Genomic DNA, 22426 nt, shown 5'->3' with positions numbered 1-22426 from the left:
AAAATAAGTCAGAGGAAAACAAATACCATATAATTTCACTCCTATGTGGAATTTAAGAAACAAAACAATGAGCAATGGGAAAAAGAGAGACAGAGAGACAGAGAGAGAGAAGTCAACAAACAAACTCTTACCTACAGAAAAACTGATGGGTCACCAGAAGAGGCGGGGGGGGGGGGAGGGGGTGCGTGAAGTAGGTGATGGGGATAAAAGAGTGCACATGTGATGCATACCGGGTGATGTTTGGAATTGTTGAATCACTATATTGTACATCTGAAACTAATATAACACTATGTTAACTAACCGGATTCAAAATGAAGCTTAAAAAAAAGAAAGAAAACTGATTTCAGAGATCATTTACTGCCACTGATTTCCACACCCCTTATATTTTCATTTCCTCTTCTCCCTTTATTTTTTCTTAAATTCTTCCTTCCATCTTTCCATTTGGGGGCCATTTGAAGTGAGTGTACAACCTTACAAAAAAATAAAGCAATACAGATTTTTTTGTTTTCATATTCAGATGAAAACAAAGCCAGATAGGAAGGCAATACTGTGTAGGTAAAATTGTTCAGGATTTAGAGGTTTGAATCCTGGCTTTGCCAGACTTTCCAGTTCTGGGAGCTCTAAGTGACTCTGTCACTCTGAGCCTCAGTTTCTTCTTCTATAGATTGGCAATAGTACCACCTTTATGGGTGGTACTTTATGGGTTGTTGTGAGACTTGTCATAGCTGTTGTCAATGACAAGAGACAACAAAAACTCATTAGGAAGAAACTGAACCAAGATTTTGGCTAAAAAAGAAAAGACAATGACAGGTGCCAAAAATCAGGGTAGTTAAGAAGTAACTTACTACGTAAGTAAACACAGGTGAAAGGAATAGGTCAGTGGGTCTCAAGTGGGGTTAAGAGAAAGATTACAAAGGGGTTGGTAAAAATTTTTGTGGATGTCAAATATAATTACTATCTTGACTGTGGTGATGGTTTCATGAGTACATACATATGTCAAACTTATCGAATTATATACTTTAAATATGTACAGTGTATTGTAGATCATTATACCTTAATAAAGCTGTTTAAAAATTAAGGCTTGACAACAGAATTGCAGAAGAACGATGTATACAATTTTATACTAAAGACTCACTTCCAGGAGTACATATATTGGAGTAAATTTTCTATTCACAGATCACTATATTTGATTTGCTAATATTTTGTTAAGAATTTTTTGTTTAGGTTCTTGATGAATATTGGTAAGTAATTTTCATTGTTTTAATGTTTTTCTCTGGTTTGGTGTCAGTTATGTTGGTTTCTTATGAGGAGTTAAAGTACCTTTCTCCTCCATTTTTTGAAATAATATTGCTAAGATTGATATTATCTTTGTCTTGAATGTTCAGTAGAATTCACTAGTGAAATTATCTGGGCCGGAAGCTTTCTTTGTGGGAAGGTTTTAAATTATATATTCATTTTCTTTAATACACCTAAGGCTACTCTGATTTTTTATTTCTTTTTGAGTCAGCTTTGGTAATTTGTATTAATACTTGTGGGATACAGTTAAGGAATTTGTGTATTTTATTCAAATCGTGAAATTTATTGGCTTAAAATTGTTCATAATATTCCTTTGTTTTCCTCTTAATGCATCTAAGATCTATAGTGATGCCCCCTCTCTCATTCATAATGGTCATTTGTGCCTTCTCTCTTCTTTTTGTCAAACTAGAGTGTATAATCATCTTTTCAGAGAACTACCTTTTGTTTTCATTTATTTTTCTCTACTGTTTTTCTGTTGTCTATTTCACTGATTTCTGTTGTTATATTATTTCCTCTTTTCTAGTTATTTTAGTTTTCATTTGTAGCTTCTTAAGGGGGAAGAACACTGATTTTAGACCCTTCTCCTCCTCCTCGTCCTTCTTTCTCCTTCTTGCAAACTGTGAAGTCATGACCTGAGCTGAGATTAAGAGTTATACACTTAACCAACAGCCACCCAGATGCCCCGACCTTTCTTCTTTTTTAATATAAGCATGAGTGTTTCCTTCCAAGTACTGCTTTAACTGTATCCCACAAGTATTAAGATGTTATATTTTCACTTTCATTCCATTCAAACTAGTTCCTAATTTCCCTTCTGATTTCTTGATTCAAGCTTTATTATATTGTTTAATTCTTCAAATATTTGAGAATTTTCCAGATCTTTCCAAATCCACTTGGTCAGAGAATACAGTCTGTATAATTTTAAACCTTTTTAATCTGTCGGGATTTGTTTTTATTGCCCAGCAGTATAGTCTTTCTTGGTGAATGTTCAATATATGTTGAGAAGAATGAGTATTCTGTTGATGTTAGGTGGAATGTTCTAGAAATGTCCATTAGTTCCCCTTAGTTGTACTAGTGCTTACATTTTCTATATCCTGGTTTTTTGTTTCTTTTTTTATCAATTACTGAGAGAGAGGTGTGAACACTTCCAATTATAATTATGGATCTTTTTTCCTCCTTTCAGTTCTCAGTTTGTACTTCACGTATTTTAAAGGTCTCACTGATTGCATACATATTTACATTTAGGATTATCATGCCTTCGTGATGAATTGACCCCTCTATCAGAACGAAATGTTCTTCATCCCTGGTTATATTCCTTGTCCTAGTGTCTATTTCGTCTGATGCTAACATTAGCTACTTTGTATTTCTTATGCTTTGTGTTTACATAGCATGCCTTTTCTCCTCCTTTCACTTTCAACCGATCTTTGCCTTCATATTTAGTTTCTTGTAGAGGGCATATAATTTTTCCTATTATTTATTTACTTGATCACTTTCTTTTAATTGAGGGATTCATCTAATTTTGAAGACTAAGTTCTGAAATAAAGTTAGGTGGCGATTCCTCTGGATTAAATATGATTAGGTTATAGCAAAACCATTCTACCCATGTACGGCCCCAAATTAACCAGTCTTACCTTTAGAATAGCAAACCATTATAAACATTAGAATTCTGTAATATTATCTGAGGCTTCCAGCCCGAAGTCTAACAGAAATGATTTTCCTCTGAGGTTAAACTGTTGCACCAGCAATGGGTTGTGCCTTTCCTAAGTATCTGGAGAGACAAGTCAAAGTGGAGGTAAAACCAGATTAAGCCTACTTCTACTAAATACTGCCAGGTAATGTATACTGACATCACTTTCAGCTCTCCTAAAATGAGCTTCTTTTATGTTTCCAAGGTTTTCTTTTACCATAAGATCTAAAACCACATCATCTTTTGACTAGGTAGCAAACCATCAGGTGCTCCTTCTAGGTGTATATCTCCCCTTTTTACTGGATCACTTACCTTTCTATTTTATAATTATATGGGACTCTTTGCAAGGAGAGACTCCATCTTATTCCTTTTGGATCCTAGTACCTTGCACTGCAACTGAGAGACTGTGGACCCACAATAAATGTCTGTTGAATGAATAAATGAATACATGGGACACATGAAGAGAACCTCTTCTATGAGAAATGTGCCTGGAAATCTATTAGAGTCCAGAGGCTGACAAGAAAGAGGAAGAAAGACAACATTCAACCTGCCAAATCCACTCTCTCTTCAACGTTCACCAAAAGGTGAAATTTTCACTTTGTACCACAAAGCCAAAACTACAGAAAGGCATATTTGCTAACAGCAAAATAAACAGATCTCCAGTGGTGAGGGGACGCCTCTATAAAACAAGAGCTATTCAGGGCTTCATTTGTGCCACTTATGTAAGATATTGTGGAAGAACTCTGGCTTGTGTTAGAGTTGGTTCAAGGTCGAACATACACTATCCTGAAGAAGCTCTAATGAATACTGGGCCATGTACAAGAAAAAAAGGTCAAAGCTCATCACTGGAATACGAGGAAGGGAAAAATCATAGATAAGCATCTGAAGTCAAACCAAGAACTGAAGAGGAAAAGATCAAGAGACTAAAAATCCAAATAGGTGAGGTCAGAGGCTGTAGCCAGAGTTAACTTAATACTGATGGTGGCCTCTTTGTGACTAAGTGCCTTCTTTCAAAAGAGGAGTTTGGAGTTTGCCCTGAAGTCCTGTTCCCAAGTGGTAAAAGCAAGCCCTTCCAGGAGTCCCACTGCTGTTTCCTTCAATCCTAGCGTTCTCTCAGTCTTAGAAGACAAGCTTGGGTCCTTCAGAGTATACAGCTGGTGCTGAGGTAGGGCTAGGACACTTTCCTAAGCTCCATGATTTCAGGACTCAGTATCAGACAGTCCAAAGTTTTGTTCAAAAAATAGTCGCTGATATATTATGGCTTAGTGAGAAAGCACTCAGACTGTGTAGCAACTAGATCTGGGTTTATATCTAGTTCTGCCTCTTCCCACCTGGCCTTAGGTAATTTACTTAAACCAACTCTGTTTCTTAACCTTTAAATGGAAATGTTGAGAGATTCAAATTTCAGAGAGTTGTGGTGAGAGCTAAATAAAATAACCACAAGATACTTTCCATTCCACAGGTGGTTATTTCTTTCCAACTGGTAGTGAGTAACTTGACTGGGCCCTTGCAAACGTAAGCATGTGCCTCTGGGACAGGAAAATACATATGGGCATGCATGCACGCGCGCACACACACACACACACACACCCCGTGCCTATCTCTCATACCTATCACCCTTCACAGAAGTCAAGGACACCAAGTAATACAGCTCTTTGACATGTAAAAGCAAACATGTGAGCCTCTGTTCTGGAACATATGCTTTATGTTAAATACCAAAAAGCTAAAATATTGGATGGGAGATTACATGAATGTTTATGATAAACATGAAATGGTCAAAACAAGAAACTGCAAAGTTCTACCTTCTGGCTTTGAGGCCCTTCTCCCTCATCCAAGGCCCCGTCCTCTTGCTGGTCATAGGCAGGGCCTCCCAGGATTCGGATTCTCTTCTCGCACTGCTTCTTAGCCACAGTCAGTTGGTTAATGTACCTTTTCATATTCCTGGCCCTTAGGAGATCAGCTTTCATTGCAGCAGTTTCTTTACCTTGAATGGGATGGATGGACAGGACCCAGTCAGAGGACAAGGTATGAAAAGGGGAACATAACAACACTGAAAAGATTGGTATCTGATGTGGTACATTTTGAACAGTGGGTATTGTTCATGCTACACACATACGTATATATACTCTCAAAGAGAAACACCATTAATTTCTAAATATAATTTGTACATATACCACTGAAAAATCCTACTCAAGGGTAAAACATTAACAAAAAAACCCCTCTCCTCTGTACATATATACTCACAATGTGCATGTATGTATGTGTATTTAAAGATCTTTACATGTATGTGTAATGTACACAGAGCCATTCATAAGCATGCAGTGAGTGCTCTGTGTCAGGCACTGACAAGGCATTCGGGACTCAAGACCAATTGTTAAATCTCGTGGATTTCTAGCAAGGCAGAAATCCAAAGATAGGATTAGCAATTACAAGCATAATATGGGCTATAAAGAAAACGTGTAGGTACCCTTGAGCTGCTTAACCAATGCTTCTAAGCCAGGTTTCCTTAAGCAAATCACATTCAAACAAAATGAAAAAGGAGTGGAGTGTGGCAGACAGAGGGAGCAGCAAATATGAAAGCGAATGCCCTGAAGCAGGAAAGAGAGAGCTTTGGAGGAACCGCAAGGGCCCGTGCAGCAGGTGCAAGGGAAGCTAGAGATCCAAAGTGAATCTGGAGGAGGCAGGAGCCAGACGACATAAAGCTGTTTAGCCCATAGAAATAACTTCAGCCTTCAGTTCAATAGCACTGAGCGGCTTCTAATGGGTTTTAAGCAAGAGTAGGTCATAAATGGATTTATATTTTTTAAAGATTATACAGGAAGGATAAAAAAAAATAATTGAAGGTAAAAGACTGCAGGTAGAGAAACCAGTTGGAGTAGCTGAGGAGGGAGATGATGGCCTAAACCCAGGTCATGGCAATGGCAGGAGAGAAGACTGGAAGCATCTGAGAATGATTTATAGAGAACAGGACCCTGTGACTGAGCGAACAGCAAAGAGGACAGTGGCTGAGCAATGTAAAGAAAACAGACGTATCAAAGACGGCTCCCAAGTTTCTGCCATGAGCAGCCACGGAGGTGGTGGGGCCAATTATGAACCGGGGAACATGACAGGAAAAGCAGGTTTATGATGTGGCAGATGATATTTGCCAAAGGTGGTCACGATAAGGTCTTTCATCTTACTTACTCGATATGTGCTCCCTTTTCTCGAATCTGGGTGGGTTTGTGATTATGGAGTAAGTGAGGTGATGACTTCTAAAGCTAGACTGTAAAAGGCCACTGACCTGGAGCCCTGAGCTGCTTGGTAAAGTCATCCAGCAGCCATGAGGCCTCCATGCTTTGAGGACGCCTGAGTGGTCAATGGAGAGATCTCCATGGAGAGGCCCCCCCCTCCAAGACCACAGCCCTGGCTAGGACCTCAGCCCACATCCAGTGGCACCCTGGCTCCGTGTGCATACACCATCCTAAAGGTGAACCTTCCAGCCACAGTCAAGAGAGAAGAGCCACTCCTGCCGAACCTGCTAAAACCGCCAATTCGGGTGCAGAAGAAGTACCTGCTGTTTAAGACACTGCACTTTAGGGTGGTTTGTTACACAGCAGACAACAGGCAAATTAAAGGCATTTGGCTACCTAAGCAGAGACATAAGGTGTGGAGTTCAGAAGCGTTCAGCACTTGACGGTAGCTGAAGTCGCAGGAGTAGAGACAACCCAGGAAGAACTAAAATGGTCCCAGTACATAATCTAAATAAACCCTACATTTAATGGCGAGAAAGAAGAAAAGAAGCTGGCAAAGGGGCTGGTGAAGGAGAGACAGAAGGTAAATGTGAGAGTGCGGTTCAAGGAGAAAGAATGTCAGCAAAACAGGAGAAACAGTATTTCTTGTCTGTTACTGCAGAGCCTCCTAACTGGTCAGCACGCTTCCACCTTCACCTCCCCTCCAGTCTTTATCTCAGCACAGCAGCCAAGGCAAACCTATTAAAACATCAACCCAGGGGCACCTGGGAGGCTCAGTCGGTTAAGCATCCGACTTCCGCTCAGGTCATGATCTCACGGTTTGTGCGTCTGAGCCCTGCATCGGACTCTGCACTGACAGCTCGGAGCCTGGGAGCCTGCTTCTGATTCTGTGTCTCCCTCTCTCTGCCCCTTCCCCACTCATACTCTCTCTCTCACAAATAAATAAACATTAAAAAAATTAAAAACAAAAAACAAAAAAACATCAACCCAATCACATCATTCCTGTGCTCAGAAACCTCCCCCAGACCCCCATTTCACCTGCAGCAAAAGGCAAAGCACCTTTAAGGGGCTCTAAGGCCCGACACTCTCCAGCCTCATCCCCTCCTACTCTCCACAGTCAGCCACACCAGCTTCCTTGCGGTTCCCTCCTTTTTAAAATAACAGCTTTATTGAGATATACTTCACATACAATTCTATTTAAAGTGTATATTTAACTGCATTTAGCATATTTATAGACTATGCCACCATCACCACACTTTTTTGAATACTTTCATCACCCCCAAAAAAAGTGAGGTACCCATTAGTCACCCCAACCCTCTCAGCCCTAGGCATCTGTATGGGGCTTCCTCTATGGATTTGCCCATTCTGGAGACTTCATGTAATGGAATCACGTAACACGTGGTCTCTGGTAACTAGCTTCCAGACCACCTTGGGTGGTTCCCTGCTCAGGGCTGTTTTATGCCTCCTCTCAGCGTGACCCTTCCATCCCCCACGGATCTGCATGGCTCACTCCTACCTCCTTCAGACCCTCAGTTCAGGTCTCAGGGAAGCGCCTCCCTGGGCACCCTATTTCTAACAGCAACCCCCACCCTATAACACTGCCTTTCTCCCTCTCTGCTTTACTTTCCCCATAGCACGTATCATCACACTTCTATTTGACTTATCTATCCTGTAAGTAGATCCTCTGAAGGTCGGCATTTTGTTTATTTATATACTACTGTGTCTCCAGCACCTATAACAATGCCTGGTAACACAGTGGAGCTCACCAAATGTTTGCTGAAGGAACAAGTGAGCTGTGTCCAGTATTACTGAGAGGTCAACGACAAAATAGCTAACATTTTGCTAAGTGCTTACTATGTTTCAGGTATTATGCTTCTCTAGAACTTGGGCCCTAAAGGAGAGAAATAGCATTCTCACCTCCCATTCTTCAGTTTACTCCAACAACATGGTTTCTACTCCTCCTCTCCACCAAATCTGCCGTTGCCAAGATCACTAGTGACCTCCGTGTCAAATACAGTGGAAAGTTTTCAGTAGAGTCTGGAATCAGACTTACATTAGAATCCGGGCTCTGACACTTAGGAGTTATGTGGTCTCAGCAAGAATTTTTTAAGGTTTAATTTAAAAACATTTATGATGGCATGTTTCCTTATGTTGGCATTATATAATTTCAAGTAAAAGCAAAAAAAACTTACGCAAAATTGATTTTTAAACATGACTAAGCATTTAGTCACTTCCTTGTGGAAAATGGACTGGCTTTGCATACATAACATAAAGGCAGGGCTGGGTTGAAGGAAGGCTTGTTGTTGTTGTTGTTTTTAATGGGGGAGAGATGAGCTGGTTTTAATGGTCATTTAAGAGAGAGAGAGTTAAGAGTTAAGAGAGAGAGAGGAGAGAGAGGTGAGGTGACAGATGGGGAGTGGCATCCAGAAGACAAGCAAATAGATCAGCTTTGGAAAAAGGCCACTACAGTAACATGGAAGACAGAAGAGAAGGTGTACATAAAGCAAGTTTGTATTCTGGTGCCTAGAAGCTGGGGCGGTTCCCCTCACATGGTCTCTGTTTCCCCAAAGTAGTGAGTAAGGTTATCTGCTGAGAGTGAGGTAAGTAAAAAGGGTGAGTGGTCAGAGGCCTGTGGAAAGCGAGGGGAGTATGAAATCCCCTGTGGAAAGCACAAGAGCAAGCTCCCTTCGGAAACAGTAAGATTGTTTTAGGCAATGTTCAGGGCCATGTTCAGGGCCAAGGTGAGCACCCGATAGATATAAATATTCCTAGGCAGATCAGCCTTCTGGAGGTGGGTCATAATGTGCTTGGCTTAGATCAGAAGTACCCACAATAAAAGAAGGGAGTCTGTGTACTGCTTCTTGGTGCCTCTTAATGTGGAGTCTAAGTAATGTTCTATAGAACTCAGCAGAGACCATCAATTCCCTAGGACGATCACCATTACCTCTCCCATGTTCCACTCAGTCAATGTGTGCAAATGCCTGAAACAGTACCAAGGCAGGCTGAACAAGTAACTGAAAAGACCTAGAAGAGTACCACAAAACATGTGATCTTTCAGAAGCAGCTTTTGCCAGTCCTTAGCACAGAGGGTAACAGGTAGACTTCAGGTCAATAAGAAAAAATATGCAGCCGAGAATCCTTTATCCAGCAAGTCTGTCATTTAGAATAGAAGGAGAGATAAAGGTCTTCCCAAACAAACAAAAACTGAAGGAATTTGTCACCACTAAACCAGCCCTACAAGAGATCCTAAGGGGGACCCTGTGAGACAAAGTACCAGAGGCATCACTACAAGCATAAAACATACAGACATCACAATGACTCTAAACCCGTATCTTTCTATAGACTTCAGGTCAACAGATGGCCTTGTTCCAGAGGGTCTGTCTGATATTACAGGATGACTTTTCTGTATGTGTGCTGAGGGGATATTTTCATTTGACTTCAGTAATAGTTTCTCAACTTGTCCTACGCTTGGCTGACAGGCTCTAGCCAAAGAACTTAGTAACTCAACATTCTTCATCATCATCATCATCATCATCAAATACTTAAATAATATTTGAGTCCCCTCAGTGGCAGAGTCCCCTTAGTGGGAAGATAAAGGTAAATGTAAGTCTTTCCCCAAATTAGTCTGTCACAAACTAGGATGCTTTGTGTGTGTGCCTAAAGAAATACATGCTTGGGACAGTCACATTTTCAGAAAAAAAGTTTTCATTTTTAAAACATGTATCTTTAAAGTCTCAATTTGATACATATTTAAAATACTCTTAAGTTTGGGAACTAAAGAACTTCCTTTTATAAAATAAATCTATACCACAATTTTAATTTGGGGTTAAAATAGGCTACTAAAGAGACATATATAGCAAGAAACTGACACACATTTATCAACAACCACATTCTTCTCCTAAGAAAACATAAAAGCCTTTCTAAAAGCACAAAAACTAGAAGCAAACTCCAAAGAGAAGGAATAAAGAAGGAGAATAAACCATCTAAAACCCAGCTGCAGGGCTGAGAAGAATATTTTTATGTTCTACTTGAATGTCGCCTGCTCACGTGAATACGTTCTTGTTTGTTAAAGGGCGATACAATGCCATTGTCTGATCACAAAGCTTGTTGCTAACAAATTCAACAGCAGCTTGTTGCTTAGAAAATTCTGTTTATTTTTGCCTCAGAAAACCAATGCCACGTTCAGGGCTAAATGACTAACATGGACCTCATGCAGCCCATGTGTCTGTTGCACAAAAATCCTTGTAAATCCGCGATGCGGATGAATATGCTTTGTGACCTGAAAACCCATTCAGCCCGGAAATATCCAGGCCAAGAAAAGTATAGGCAAGTGGGTTCGCGACAATACGCTGTGGCCCCGCTCAAATCAGATTCATGTAGCTGCTTCTCTGTAGAGCGTTAGCTGCATGCTGTGCATCGTTACAAATCGGTTAATCACACAACTGTTTGATCTAGCTTAAAAAAGAAAGCCAGGGAGATAAACAGTGACGGGTGAAACAATGGTTGGTAGCGGCTCTTTTAAACCGGTGCCAAGATGGATATACAAGTGACAGAGTATTCTAAAGCAATTAGTTATGAATATTTACTGTTCTTCCTTCTGGAAAGTCCAGATTTTAGTGAAGTCAGAACAAAAGAAAACGGGTTCACTGGGTTCCTTTGCTCAAAGAGAATTTGGCTTAGACATTAGGTGAACAATTCTGGCTACAGAGACATTACAGTAGACCTATGGACAACAGCGTAGCCCTGCTTTTTGCTTTAAACCTTCTGCCCATGATATAGTTCTTCCTTAAGCAAGTGAGAGTGTCTTACAGTAAAATACAAAGACCAGGGAGAACTATTAAGCACTATTCCTAAGGAGGCAAAGGAGAGAGTGCAGTCATTTACAGTGCAAACTAACGACTCCAGAAATAGCACAAGCATAAATGGATTAAAATGGCACCATTTTATTTTTTCAGGTACTAGTCAATGTCGGGAGCAGAGTATTGTTTCTCCTGTCCCGGCACGCTACCAAATCCCAAGGCATCTCCTAACAGCAGCACTCTCAGCAGGTTGATTGGGGGATTCAGGGGATAACAGAGCAGGGTTTCTCATCCTGGACACGAGAGACATTTGGGGCTGGGTAAATTTGTCTTGTGGGGCTGTCCTGTGTAGAGCAGCATTCTTGGTCTCTACCACTAGATGCCAGTAGCATCCCTTCCCCCAGACGGGACAACCAGTAAGGTCGCTGGACGTGACCAAATGCCCTAGGCACCCTGGGGGACAAAACTGTGCCTTGCACCTCCACCCTACAGAGAAGTACTAATATAGAGGTATAAACTCTGCGACAGTAAAGTAGACAAGGCTGCACACTCACCCCTTCCCCTGACTCCCCAGCATGTGGTTCTCCTTCCCAGGATGAACAGGCCTCCTCATGCCCCCCCAGGCCCTCAACATAAAGAATTAAGGGAGCTCCTCACTGGAAAATGTTGGGCCTCTATTCCTCAACTTGTGTCCACAGATGAACAATCCTTTGAGTCTCCACTGTACATGTAAATACAAGTTTGGTTTTTTTTTTTAAGTTTGTTTTTGAGAGAGAGAGAGAAAACCACCAGGGGAGGGGCAGAGAGAAAGGAGACACAGAATGCGAAGCAGGACCCAGGCTCTGAGCTGTCAGCACACAGCCCAACTCAGGACTCAAACTCACAAACCCTGAGATCATGACGTGAGCCAAAGTCAATCACTTAACCAACTGAGCCACCCAGGTGCCCTTAAATGCAAGGTTTTTTTCTTTCTTTCTTTCTTTCTTTCTTTCTTTTTTTAATGTTTATTTATTTTGGGGAAGGGGCAGAGAGAGAGGGAAACACAGAATCTGAAGCAGGCTCCAGGCTCTGAGCTGTCAGCACACAGCCTGACACAGGGCTCCAACTCACAAACCGTGAGATCATGACCTGAGCCAAAGTCAGACACTTAACTGACTGAGCCACTCCAGCACCCCGTAAATACAAGTTTTAAGAAACTCCCTTGAGAGGTGGGTTCAAGAAACAGGTATGTATTTACCTAGGGACTGGTCAAGTTTCAAAATGAAAAATGGTGCTTGATTTCTTAACACGAAACTGACACCAGTTCTCAGCAGTTACTAATCATCACAAACTTCTTCAAAATTATCTGAAAACCACCTCAAAAGCTGCCCGAGAACAAACGAACAATCAATCAATACATATATATATACACATATTTATCTTACTTTTCAACTTGAGGCCAGTATGTTCTTTTTCAAAAAGAACAAATGGGATTTTTTTATCATACCGAACACCCGGATTTCATAGTCTGAAGTGTCACTCCACTTTAGTAGAAAGAGTACTTGAGGAGTAAGCAGAAATCATAGCAGGAGCTGATGGCGGAACCACTCACGTTATCATGGGAGAAGACTACAGAGATCTTGTAGTTTGACCTTGCCCAGCCTGGTCAGACATGCTTACAGCACACTTTCTACTTCCTCCCTTTAAATGTCTCAAGTACTGAAACTTGTAGTACTTCCTTTGGCTTAAGGTCCTCCAACATGCTTGCAATACGTTTTTAAAGTAATAGTGTCGTATCAACTATATCCACACAATAAATTACCAGGAGAGTCCTGCTCCCAAATTGGAGCCATGAGTTGAACAGGTACAAGACACATACTTAGAACACAGATCTGGCCCAATAATTTGTAAGCTTCCACCAGGACTTTCATAACATCTACCTTTGTGAATAAGCAGCATGGTGGGAAGAGACCAGGAGTAAAAATTAGGAGACCTGAGTTGAAGTTCCAAATCTGTGTGTGACTAACTAGTTCTAGTTACACAGGGTTATGTTGCTTACTATGGCTGAGCTGAACTTCATTTGTGTAAATGTGGGTGTTAGAATATGCGATGATTAAAGTTTTCTTGGGGTACGGAGGTGGAAGGACTCCTACAGTATTGGGAGACTACAGAGAGAGTAGTGGGCGTGCCCTGAGCCCTTCACCCTTTGAGGCCGAGAACGGGTGGGGGCCAGGGGGCCTGGCAGGATGCTGGCCAAGGGATAGCAGGCGCTAGAGGCTGCTGTACTCACAGCAGGAGGGCCGCTGTGGCAATGGGCTGGGGCATCTTCTAAGATCAGGCAATTCAGAAATTAGGAGCCATTTGTATCAGATTACAGCAATGCTCAAAAATCAGATCACATCAAAGCACAAGAAAGGACCCTGAGAAGTCCATTAGAGTCTACAAATTAGCTACCCTCTTTCAGGCAGAGACACCTTTAAATACCAAATCAGACAAAGAAGGTACATATTATCTTTTAAAATAATTCCTAATGGAAACCATTATGGTTCTTATCAGCAATTCTGTGTCCATATACACATGTAATATGTTCTGAAGTTCTTCTACAGTTCTGCTTGATATATTCGATTTTGAAACTGTTTACTTATACCCTAAAGAAGATGAACAACTTGACCAAAGCCTCCCCATCTATACTATGAGCATCACTCCCAAGGGTGTACTATTTAGATTTAGCAGTTTCTAGCAGACTCAAATCAACATCACATCCTTTGTTGTAGTCAACTGAGGAATTATCACTCTTGCATCACCTTAACTATTCTTAATAACATTCCAGGATTCAGAACAGAAAAGAAGGCTTTAAAAAGGGAGCTGAAATACTGGACTTACTCCCACCAAACTGTAGGGAAAGTTTAGCCCGTGTCCCCATATTACTTAGAATTCCTATACTTGACCAGTGTCTTAGTTCATTCAGGCACCTGTAACAAACACCACAGACTAGGTGGCTATCAACAACAGAAATTTCTTCTCATACCCCTGGAGACTGGTAATTCAAGATGAGGGTACTGGCATGGCCAGGTCCTGGTGAAAGCCCTCTTCCAGGGTGTAGATGACCATGTTTTTGCCATTTCTTTACATGGTAGAAGTTACAGATCTTAGGGCACCTGGCTGGCTCAGTTGGTTAAGCATCCAACTCTTGATTTTTTTTTTTTTTTTTTTTTTTTGGCTCAGGTCATGATCTCACAGTTTGTGAGATCGAGCCCCACATCAGAAACTTTGGGGTAGGGTCCAGGAATCTGCATTGTAACAAGCCCTCCAGGTGACTGTGACACACACTATAGTTTGAGAACCACTGCTCCACAGGATTAAGTCGAAACTTCTTAGGATAGCTTACAAGCATCTTTAGTATTGGCTCCTTCTTCCTATCAAGCCTTGTCTCTTCATTACATGCCAAGCACCAGCACAGTATCTCCCTTGACATGGCTTATACACAGGAGGCCATTCCACAACTGTCTTCTTTGTGGACATGTGGTACCATCTACCCACATAAACCTGACAAGCCCAGAAGGAAATGAGAGCCACTCAATTGTTCCAACTCAACTCTGCTCCTCTAAAGAAAAAGTCTTTCTGGACCACCTGTTCCAGGTAGAGCGGACTGTTCTGCACATCTGTGCCACGACTAAACCCTGAACATGCAACGCTCACTGCATTTATCGAATGGTACTCTAAGTTTGTATGTGTGTCTACCTGTCTCCTTGTTAGACTATGATCTCCTTGAGGTCAGAGACAGTTTTTTTCATTGCACAGCTGTACCTAACACATAATGGCATTCAAAACACAGTTTGTTGAATGACTCAAGACCTACCTCTGGTGATTAAGACTTCCTTCAGAGTATATCCTTCTCTACTGATAAAAACTCAGGAGTTGTCTCACCTACCCAGAATCAGGGGAAGTGAGGTTGTGATCAGAGAAGAGAAATTCAAGATAAAATATAAAGATAAGTAGGAGCTACCTAGAAAGAGTGAGATTGAAAGTAGGGTAGCATTCCAAGAAGAATCAGCAAAACAGGCAAAGAATATGAGGCAGGATGAATCACGGTGAGTTGAGGAAATAGAAACATTAGTGTGGCTAGACTACAACAAGAGGGAGTAGAACAGCAAGACATAAGGCTGAAAACAGTAACAGGGACCAGAGCAAGCAGGATCTTGTAGATTTCACGTCTAAGAACAATGAAAAGACAATGAGGGGTTTTAAGCATGGAGGTGACATGAGGATATCTGCATGTTTTTTTAATCGTATGACATCAGTATGAAAAATATATCAAATAGGGGCAGGCATAGATATAAGGAGACCAATTAAGCTATTACCATAGCTCAAGAGAGACTAGTGGTGGAAGATGGTGGTTTAGAGAAAGAGAACAAAGTTGAGATATATTGTGAAGGTCAAACTTTGTGATGATAATGGACTAGTCATTGTATACGATGAATAAGGAATGAACAAAGATGACTTCTAGGTTTATGACATATGGATGGGTGATGATATCATTCACTGAGACTAAGAAACTAAGAGGATGACCAGTTATGTGGTACTTTGATTTGAACATTTTTTAAAAAAAAATTTTTAATGTTTATTTTTTTGAGACAGAGAGTGTGAGTGGGTAAGGGGCAGAGAGAGGAAGACACAGAATCTGAAGCAGGCTCCAGGCTCTGAGCCGCCAGCACAGAGCCCGATGTGGGGCTCAAACCCATGAACTGTGAGATCATGACCTCAGCAAAGTTGGGTGCTTAACTGACTGAGCCACCCAGGCACCCCTGATTTGCACATTTTCATTTGGAAATGCCTTTAAGATATTCAAATAAAAATACTGAGTAAGTAGTAGTAAGTAGGGCAGAGAGGTTCTGTAGATGGAAATTTGGAGATTTATCAGCATATAGATAAAGGAAAAGAGAAGACCAGCCTGGGAATGGGTATAGGCAGTGCTACCCAGCAGAACTTCTGTGGTGATGGGGGCACCTGGGTGGCTCAGTTGGTTAAGTATCCAACTCTTGATTTTAGCTCAGGTCATGATCTTGATTTGTAAGTTCGAACCCCACATCGGGCTCCACACTAACACTGCACAGCCTGCTTGCAAGCTCTCTCTCTTTCAAAATAAATAATAAACTCAAAAAAAAAAAAAGAAAAAGAACTTGTGTGGTGATGGAAATGTTCGTTCTGTACTATCCAATATGGTAGCCACAGATGGTTACTGAACACTTGCTTTTTTTTTTTTTTTTTTAAATTTACATCCAAGTTAGTTAGCATATACTGCAACAATGACTTCAGGGGTTACTGAACACTTGAAATGTGGCTTGCATGACTGAAGAACTGGGTTTTAAATCTGGATTTACCTTTAATTTAAACTTGAATAACCATATATGGCTAATAGCTCTTATATTGGACCACACAGGTATAAAATAATGAGAGGGTTAGAAACAAACACTGAGGAACTCCAACAATGTCAAATGCACCAAACGGTCAAAGAAAATGAAGACTGAAAAAAAGTTCACTGAAGTTAGCTAGCTGAACTCAGCTAAACTTCCCAAATTCCATGACCAACAAGCAGTTGAGGTTATTAATGGGTAAGATTTAGGCTTTAGTAAATCAATACATTTGGCCAGGATCAATGATAAAATAAGGTCAGAGGTAAGAAAATTTTGTGAGTAAACTAAACCTTCTGAGACTAATTGTTTCAAATTGTTCCGTATCTATAAGTTTTCTCTAAGACCCTTTTCCCTAATTATACCTAATATAATTTTCGTATCCACAAGACAAGGAGATGAGTTCCATAATATAATTTTTTTTTAATTTCTAGGACTTATTTTCCCTAGAATCGTATCAGCAATTAAACTGCTAAAGCACTGTTAAGATGCTAAAAATTATTTGATACCTTACTTCTTGAAAATATAAAAATCTCCCCCCAAAAGAAGCATCAAAAATCAAATTAAAATTTCTACCTCATTAAGGAGAGTAATTTGCTCCTCATTTATGATACACTAATCTACAGTGAATCTAAAACACATGCAGAAGTTTATGTGGATTGGCTGGAGCTTGCTGAAGCCTCAAAAGCCTTATTTTGAACCTTCCTGAACATACAAAGCAAAGCGGTCCCCAGGCCTTCCTCTGTCATCCTGAGTTAGCTGATTGGCTCCTTAAGGTTTCAGAGGGCACATAATCAGGTAATTTCTCCCAACCTGTTATACAGCAATTTTTTCCTTAAATCTTCAAAGTATTTTTGCAATTGCAAAACATTTCTTAATTGTCAATGATTGTGACTGAAAAAGACTTGCCAGAAATAGCTTTATATGGAACAACAAAACTACATTTATAGTACATATATATATAGTATATATATAGTGATATATATAGTATATATATAGTGATATATATAGTGATATATACATTCATAAATACATAAATACATATATACATTCATAATAAAGTTCCCATCTCTAAGTGGAATCCTAAGTATTCTTAGGATCTTCTATCTGTGCATTCTTTTCTTTAAATTCTTCACTTTTCCACCCACAAAAGTAACGTGGCAAGAAGGAGAAACGGCATTGGGAATGACAGTGCTTACAACTGCACACACAACCTGGTGCCACTGCTACATGGTCACTGTGAGATATAAAGTGAGCACAGGCTGATTTTCCAAATTTAAGAAAACAGTGTAGACAGGTGGGGCTTAAGTCAAAAGCTTCACATAAAGACTGAGGTTTTCCCCTGATTCTTTGTCTGAGAGTATTTTCACTAGATCACACTATCCCTAAAATGCAAAGATCTCTAAAAACGACTCAACAATTATGTTTTGGGAAGACTTCTAACGCTAAAACTTTAACTTTCCTTAACTATTTTTACAGGGAAGAAAATAAACACACAAATTTATTTGAAATACATTAGAGATCAAGTTGAGGAATGATATCATTACTATCTGGAACCAGTTTTTAAAGTAACCTTTTATCTGCCAGCCACATATCAAAACTCCAAATCTTACAGACAAAAAAGAACTACTTCTGGGGCACCTGGGTGGCTCAGTTAAGCATCCAACTTTGGTTCAGATCATGAACTCGCAGTTTGTGAGTTCAGGCCCCATGTCAGGTTCTGTGCTGACAGCTCAGAGCCTGGAGCCTGCTTCGCTTTCTGTGTCTCCCTCTCTTCCTGCCCCTCCCTAGCTCACGCTGTCTCCCTTTCTCTCAAAAAAAACCCCAAACATTAAAAAAATTTTTAAAAATTACTTTCTATAAGACTCAATATGTTACTGATTAAAGAAAAAGTAAGGACAATGGGGATGCTAAATTTGCTCTTCCTTTTTCATTAAAAAAAAAAAAGTGCACTTAAATTACAGCAACCTAATTCTTTAAAATGGAAGCCACCTACACAATGAATTTAAACAGTGAGACAGCAGATGATATTATAAATTCGGAGAAGTCACTTCAGACTGGTATACGCTATTCTCCTCCAATAACGGAGAACACAGCATCGGCTCTGCAAGGATACTTGACTTGGAGACAGGATAAACAGGAGACTATTAACTATCATCTCTATACTGGTAACATGCAAATATGTCTCTACAGGGCTGCACTCTTTCTCCACAGTGTGAATCCCAGCTTATAAATGCCGAACAGTTACTTCTCTATCCTGCTATCCCTGCAAATCCAAAATGCCCGAGACCAGTCCCTCATATACATTCCCTGACTCTTTCAGTATCTTCACTGAGAAACCCTGTATGATCGTCGAGAGCACCCAACCTCAAGACTGAAAGAAAGGAGTCCTAGAGACTCCTTTTATTATTATAAAAATAGGAACATAAACAGACTTGAATCATTAACCATGTCATCAACCATAATCTGAATATAATTAGGGAGAACATTTTTATTTATTTTATCAAAACTGAATTTTTATAAGATTTTTTTAAATCTATTAACTCAAATAACTTATCAAAATATTCAACACCTTTTTTAGTGGAATTATTCAATAAAAATACAATGTAAATATTCTATCAAAACCTTCTAGTGATATACAGACTAAAGTGGAAAGTTGATTATAAAAATCTTTGAGTTGGTCACAGTCACTTCCTCACATTTACAGGCTTCCTGGGGCTCCATAAAGTGTCTGTGTTTGCTTTGTGAAGCAAAACCAAAGTTGCCTCTCTCCACAAAGTTCTCCGGCACACGTTCTGTCCTCTGGAGCCCAACATGAAATGAAGGCTCCTGGCATGGAGATGGCTTGTCCCAAATTCTAAGCCTAAGGGTTGTTTCAAGCTAGTTGTGCATACACAAGAAGCAGAGTCCTAGACTTTGAGAAAGGAAGAGATTCTCTGGCTTAGAGCCAAACCAAACAAACCACAACTATCCAATGAGAATTTTGAATAAATTTAAAACCAGTGACAATAATCACTGCTAATCAGTGACCTCAGAGAGGTAAACCAGTCTCCGGGGTTTTCTGTCCCAAGGGAAAACAGCTCCACGGCCCCAAGTGAGCTCGGCTTGCTTGCCTTCTCCCCAGTGCTTGAATAGAAGGAGACATTTCTGAGAGCAAGACAGTTCTGAGGGCAGCTTAGATGGAAAATGAGGCATGAAAGGAAGAAGTGTCGCGGAGAATGGCCAGTAACATAACTGTATGGGCTTCTCTGTGTTCCCGCTCCCACCCTCAGATTCATGAATACTAACCCCCAGTGCCTCAGAGTGACCATATTTGGAGACAGCGTCTTTACAGTGGTGATTAAGTTAAAATGGGGCCATTAGGGTGGGCCCTCATCCAATACGACAAGTGTCCTTGCAAGAACAGGAAATTTAGACAAAGACCTGAGCAGAGGGAAGACGATGTGAAGGCACAGAGAGAAGATGGCCAACTACAAGCCAAGAGGAGAGGCTAAAACAGACCCCTCCCTCACAGTCCTCAGAAGGGACCACCCTGCCAACACCTCAGACACCTTGACCTCAGACTTCCAGGCTCCAGAACAGTGTGAAAATAAAGTTCTGTTGTCAAAGCCATGCAGTCTGTGCTACTTTGCAATGGCCCTAGTAAACTAATACAACACCACAGAATAAGGAAGGGATCTCGCTGACTAGACTCACGTATCAACGAGGAACACTGAGGAAAGATAACGGTGGCAACTAGAATTCCCTCTCTACTATCCTCTTAAAAATAACTGTCTGAAATGAAGCATCTTCTCTGCAGGAACAGTAAGGAAAAAGGAGAGGAACAGAGCCCACAGCCTCGTGGGGATCAATCAGATCACACCTCCTTTGCTCAAAAAAAGACTTCCTTCCTCTTGCCAACTAAAAGCCAAAGTCCCAGCAGTACCAGTAAGGCCCTTCGGAATGGGGTCCAGTGCCACCTCTCCCATCTCGTGTCTGGCTTCTCTCCCCCAATTCACCCCTTTCCAGCCACACAGGTGACTCAAGCAAGCCCCACATGCTTCTGCCTCAGAGTTTTGCTTCTGTCCTTCCCCAGATACCCTCAGGCCCCCAGGTCTTTGCTCCCAGGTCACCAAGTGGGGGAGGTCTTCCCAGATGACCCATCTGAATGCAAATCTACCTCCCCCTCCAGCTGAGCCAGACCTCCCTGCCACACACCCCCTCTCACAGCTTTTTCTCCAAGGCACACACCACATCTAAAATACTGCTTACTTGGGTGCCTGGGTTGACTCAGTCAGCTACGCATCCGACACTTGATTTCTGCTCAGGTCATGATCTCCCGATTCATGAGATCAAGCCCCACATCGGGCTCTGTACTAACAGTGGGGAGCCTGCTTGAGATGCTCTCTCCCTCTCTCTCTCCCCTACTAGCTTGCATATTCACTGTCTCTCCCTCTTAAACAAATAAACTTTAAAAATCAAATGCTGCTTATTTGATTTGCTCATTTTCTGATTCCCTCCCAGCTTCATTTAAGAGCTTAACGCAGAGATTCTGTTTTTCCCCACTACCGTATCATCATCACCCAGTTGGTGTTCAGTAACATTTTTTGAATGAACAAATTTGTACAATCTTCCTTGCTGGGCAGAGAGATTAAGAATCTGTGCCTCTTCCTAGTCTGTCCCTTCATCTCATTTTTACCTAGCTCCTATCTCGGCCAGTGACTCACACACAAGGAAAAGTCCCCAGGCCAAGCTTCCTGTTGCCTCTGTAGGCACACGTTGTAAGACTCTGGCCCAACTCTTCCTTCAACACTCTGCTTCCTGATGGGACTCGAGCGGGCCTGGAGCTTTTCATGGCAAGGCTAGCCTAACAAGGTGTTTGCTGCCTCTTAGCTATGGATCAAGACTTGCACTCTAGACAGTGACAGGTCTCTGAGAGGAGGATATCTATGAGGGGGGATATGCTAGCCCCAGGCCAAGGAGAAGGGAGTTGAAAGCCAGCTTCACACCTTAATTATTCCTCACTATCATGCCTAGGTAAAAATCTCTTCATTTGAAGGGAAACAAATGGGAAAAACATAGAGCTTTTTTTTTTCTTTTTAAACCCAGAAGGAGGAAAGAATACACGAATACAAGTTAAGATACAAATCTTAACTAAAGAAAAAGGTTAAGGAAATTACAAAATATCAACTCACTGGAGTCATTTAAATAACTACTAAGATTACGTTTCAAATTAGAAATATTAACGAATATTTAGATTAAACTTTAATGAGAAAAAAGTCATGAAATCATGCTTACTTTCAAAACAGAACAGAAGCACTATATACCCAACGATTTCAGTCTGAAAAATTAGGACTACGGATGAAGAAAGTTTAAAGAAACACAGAAATACAAAGGTTCTTGTTAGCATGAAATCATACTTACTTTCTCTAATGCTGCTGTTATACTAATAAATTGGAAATATTTAAATGTGAGCCAGAAAAATGCTCACACTTGCTAACATTCTGACAGGAGAGAAGACTGGGGGAGTTCCAGAACCGGCAAAATGTAGAGCTGAAGAAAACAAACGGTTCTTACCCTTGTGCCTCTTCAGCTGGGGAAAGCTGCTAATTGTAGTTGCTTGGATTATTTCCACTACAATTTGATACCTGATATTTAAAAAGAGAGAAAAAGAAAAGATTGAATAGGAAGAAAATACTATTTTCAGAGATCCTTTTAGACTGTATTTTGTACTCATCAAATAAAACACAGGAGCCGTGAATCCTGCCCAGATGTGATTAAGCATTTACAACAGGCCAGGTGCTGAGACCTTCACGTAAACTCATGAACTCGCCCCGCAACTTCATTCCCGATACCAGAAGCATCACCACCCGCCTCCTCTCTGAAGACAGAAACTTTGCGATTGTACTCAACTCCTCCTTCTCTTTCACCCACCACCACTACCCACCTCTCCCCACGTGGTAACTGTAGCCTATGGACTCTACCTTCTGAACCTGACCTATCCAATAATGTGGCCCTGAGCCACAGGTGGCCAACTCATTAAAATTT

General features: G+C 40.9%; 1 protein-coding gene across 2 annotated transcripts in view; it reads right to left on the bottom strand.

The window, feature by feature from the left end:
- SNX25 (sorting nexin 25) overlaps positions 1-22426 on the bottom strand; it is a 131991-nt gene that overhangs the window by 39329 nt on the left and 70236 nt on the right. For both annotated transcript variants that reach the window (XM_043558671.1, XM_043558660.1), the window contains exons 6-7: positions 21956-22026; positions 4783-4964 (exon numbers count right to left, since the gene is read on the bottom strand). In XM_043558671.1, the coding sequence (XP_043414606.1) occupies positions 4783-4964; positions 21956-22026 (253 nt within the window). The remainder of the gene's footprint in view (positions 1-4782; positions 4965-21955; positions 22027-22426) is intronic.

Source organism: Prionailurus bengalensis, chromosome B1 (assembly GCF_016509475.1).
Source record: "Prionailurus bengalensis isolate Pbe53 chromosome B1, Fcat_Pben_1.1_paternal_pri, whole genome shotgun sequence".
NCBI classification, from domain to species: Eukaryota; Metazoa; Chordata; class Mammalia; order Carnivora; family Felidae; genus Prionailurus; species Prionailurus bengalensis.
The sequence above is the reverse complement of the archived record's forward strand: the minus strand, read 5'-3'. Positions and strand labels throughout refer to the sequence as shown.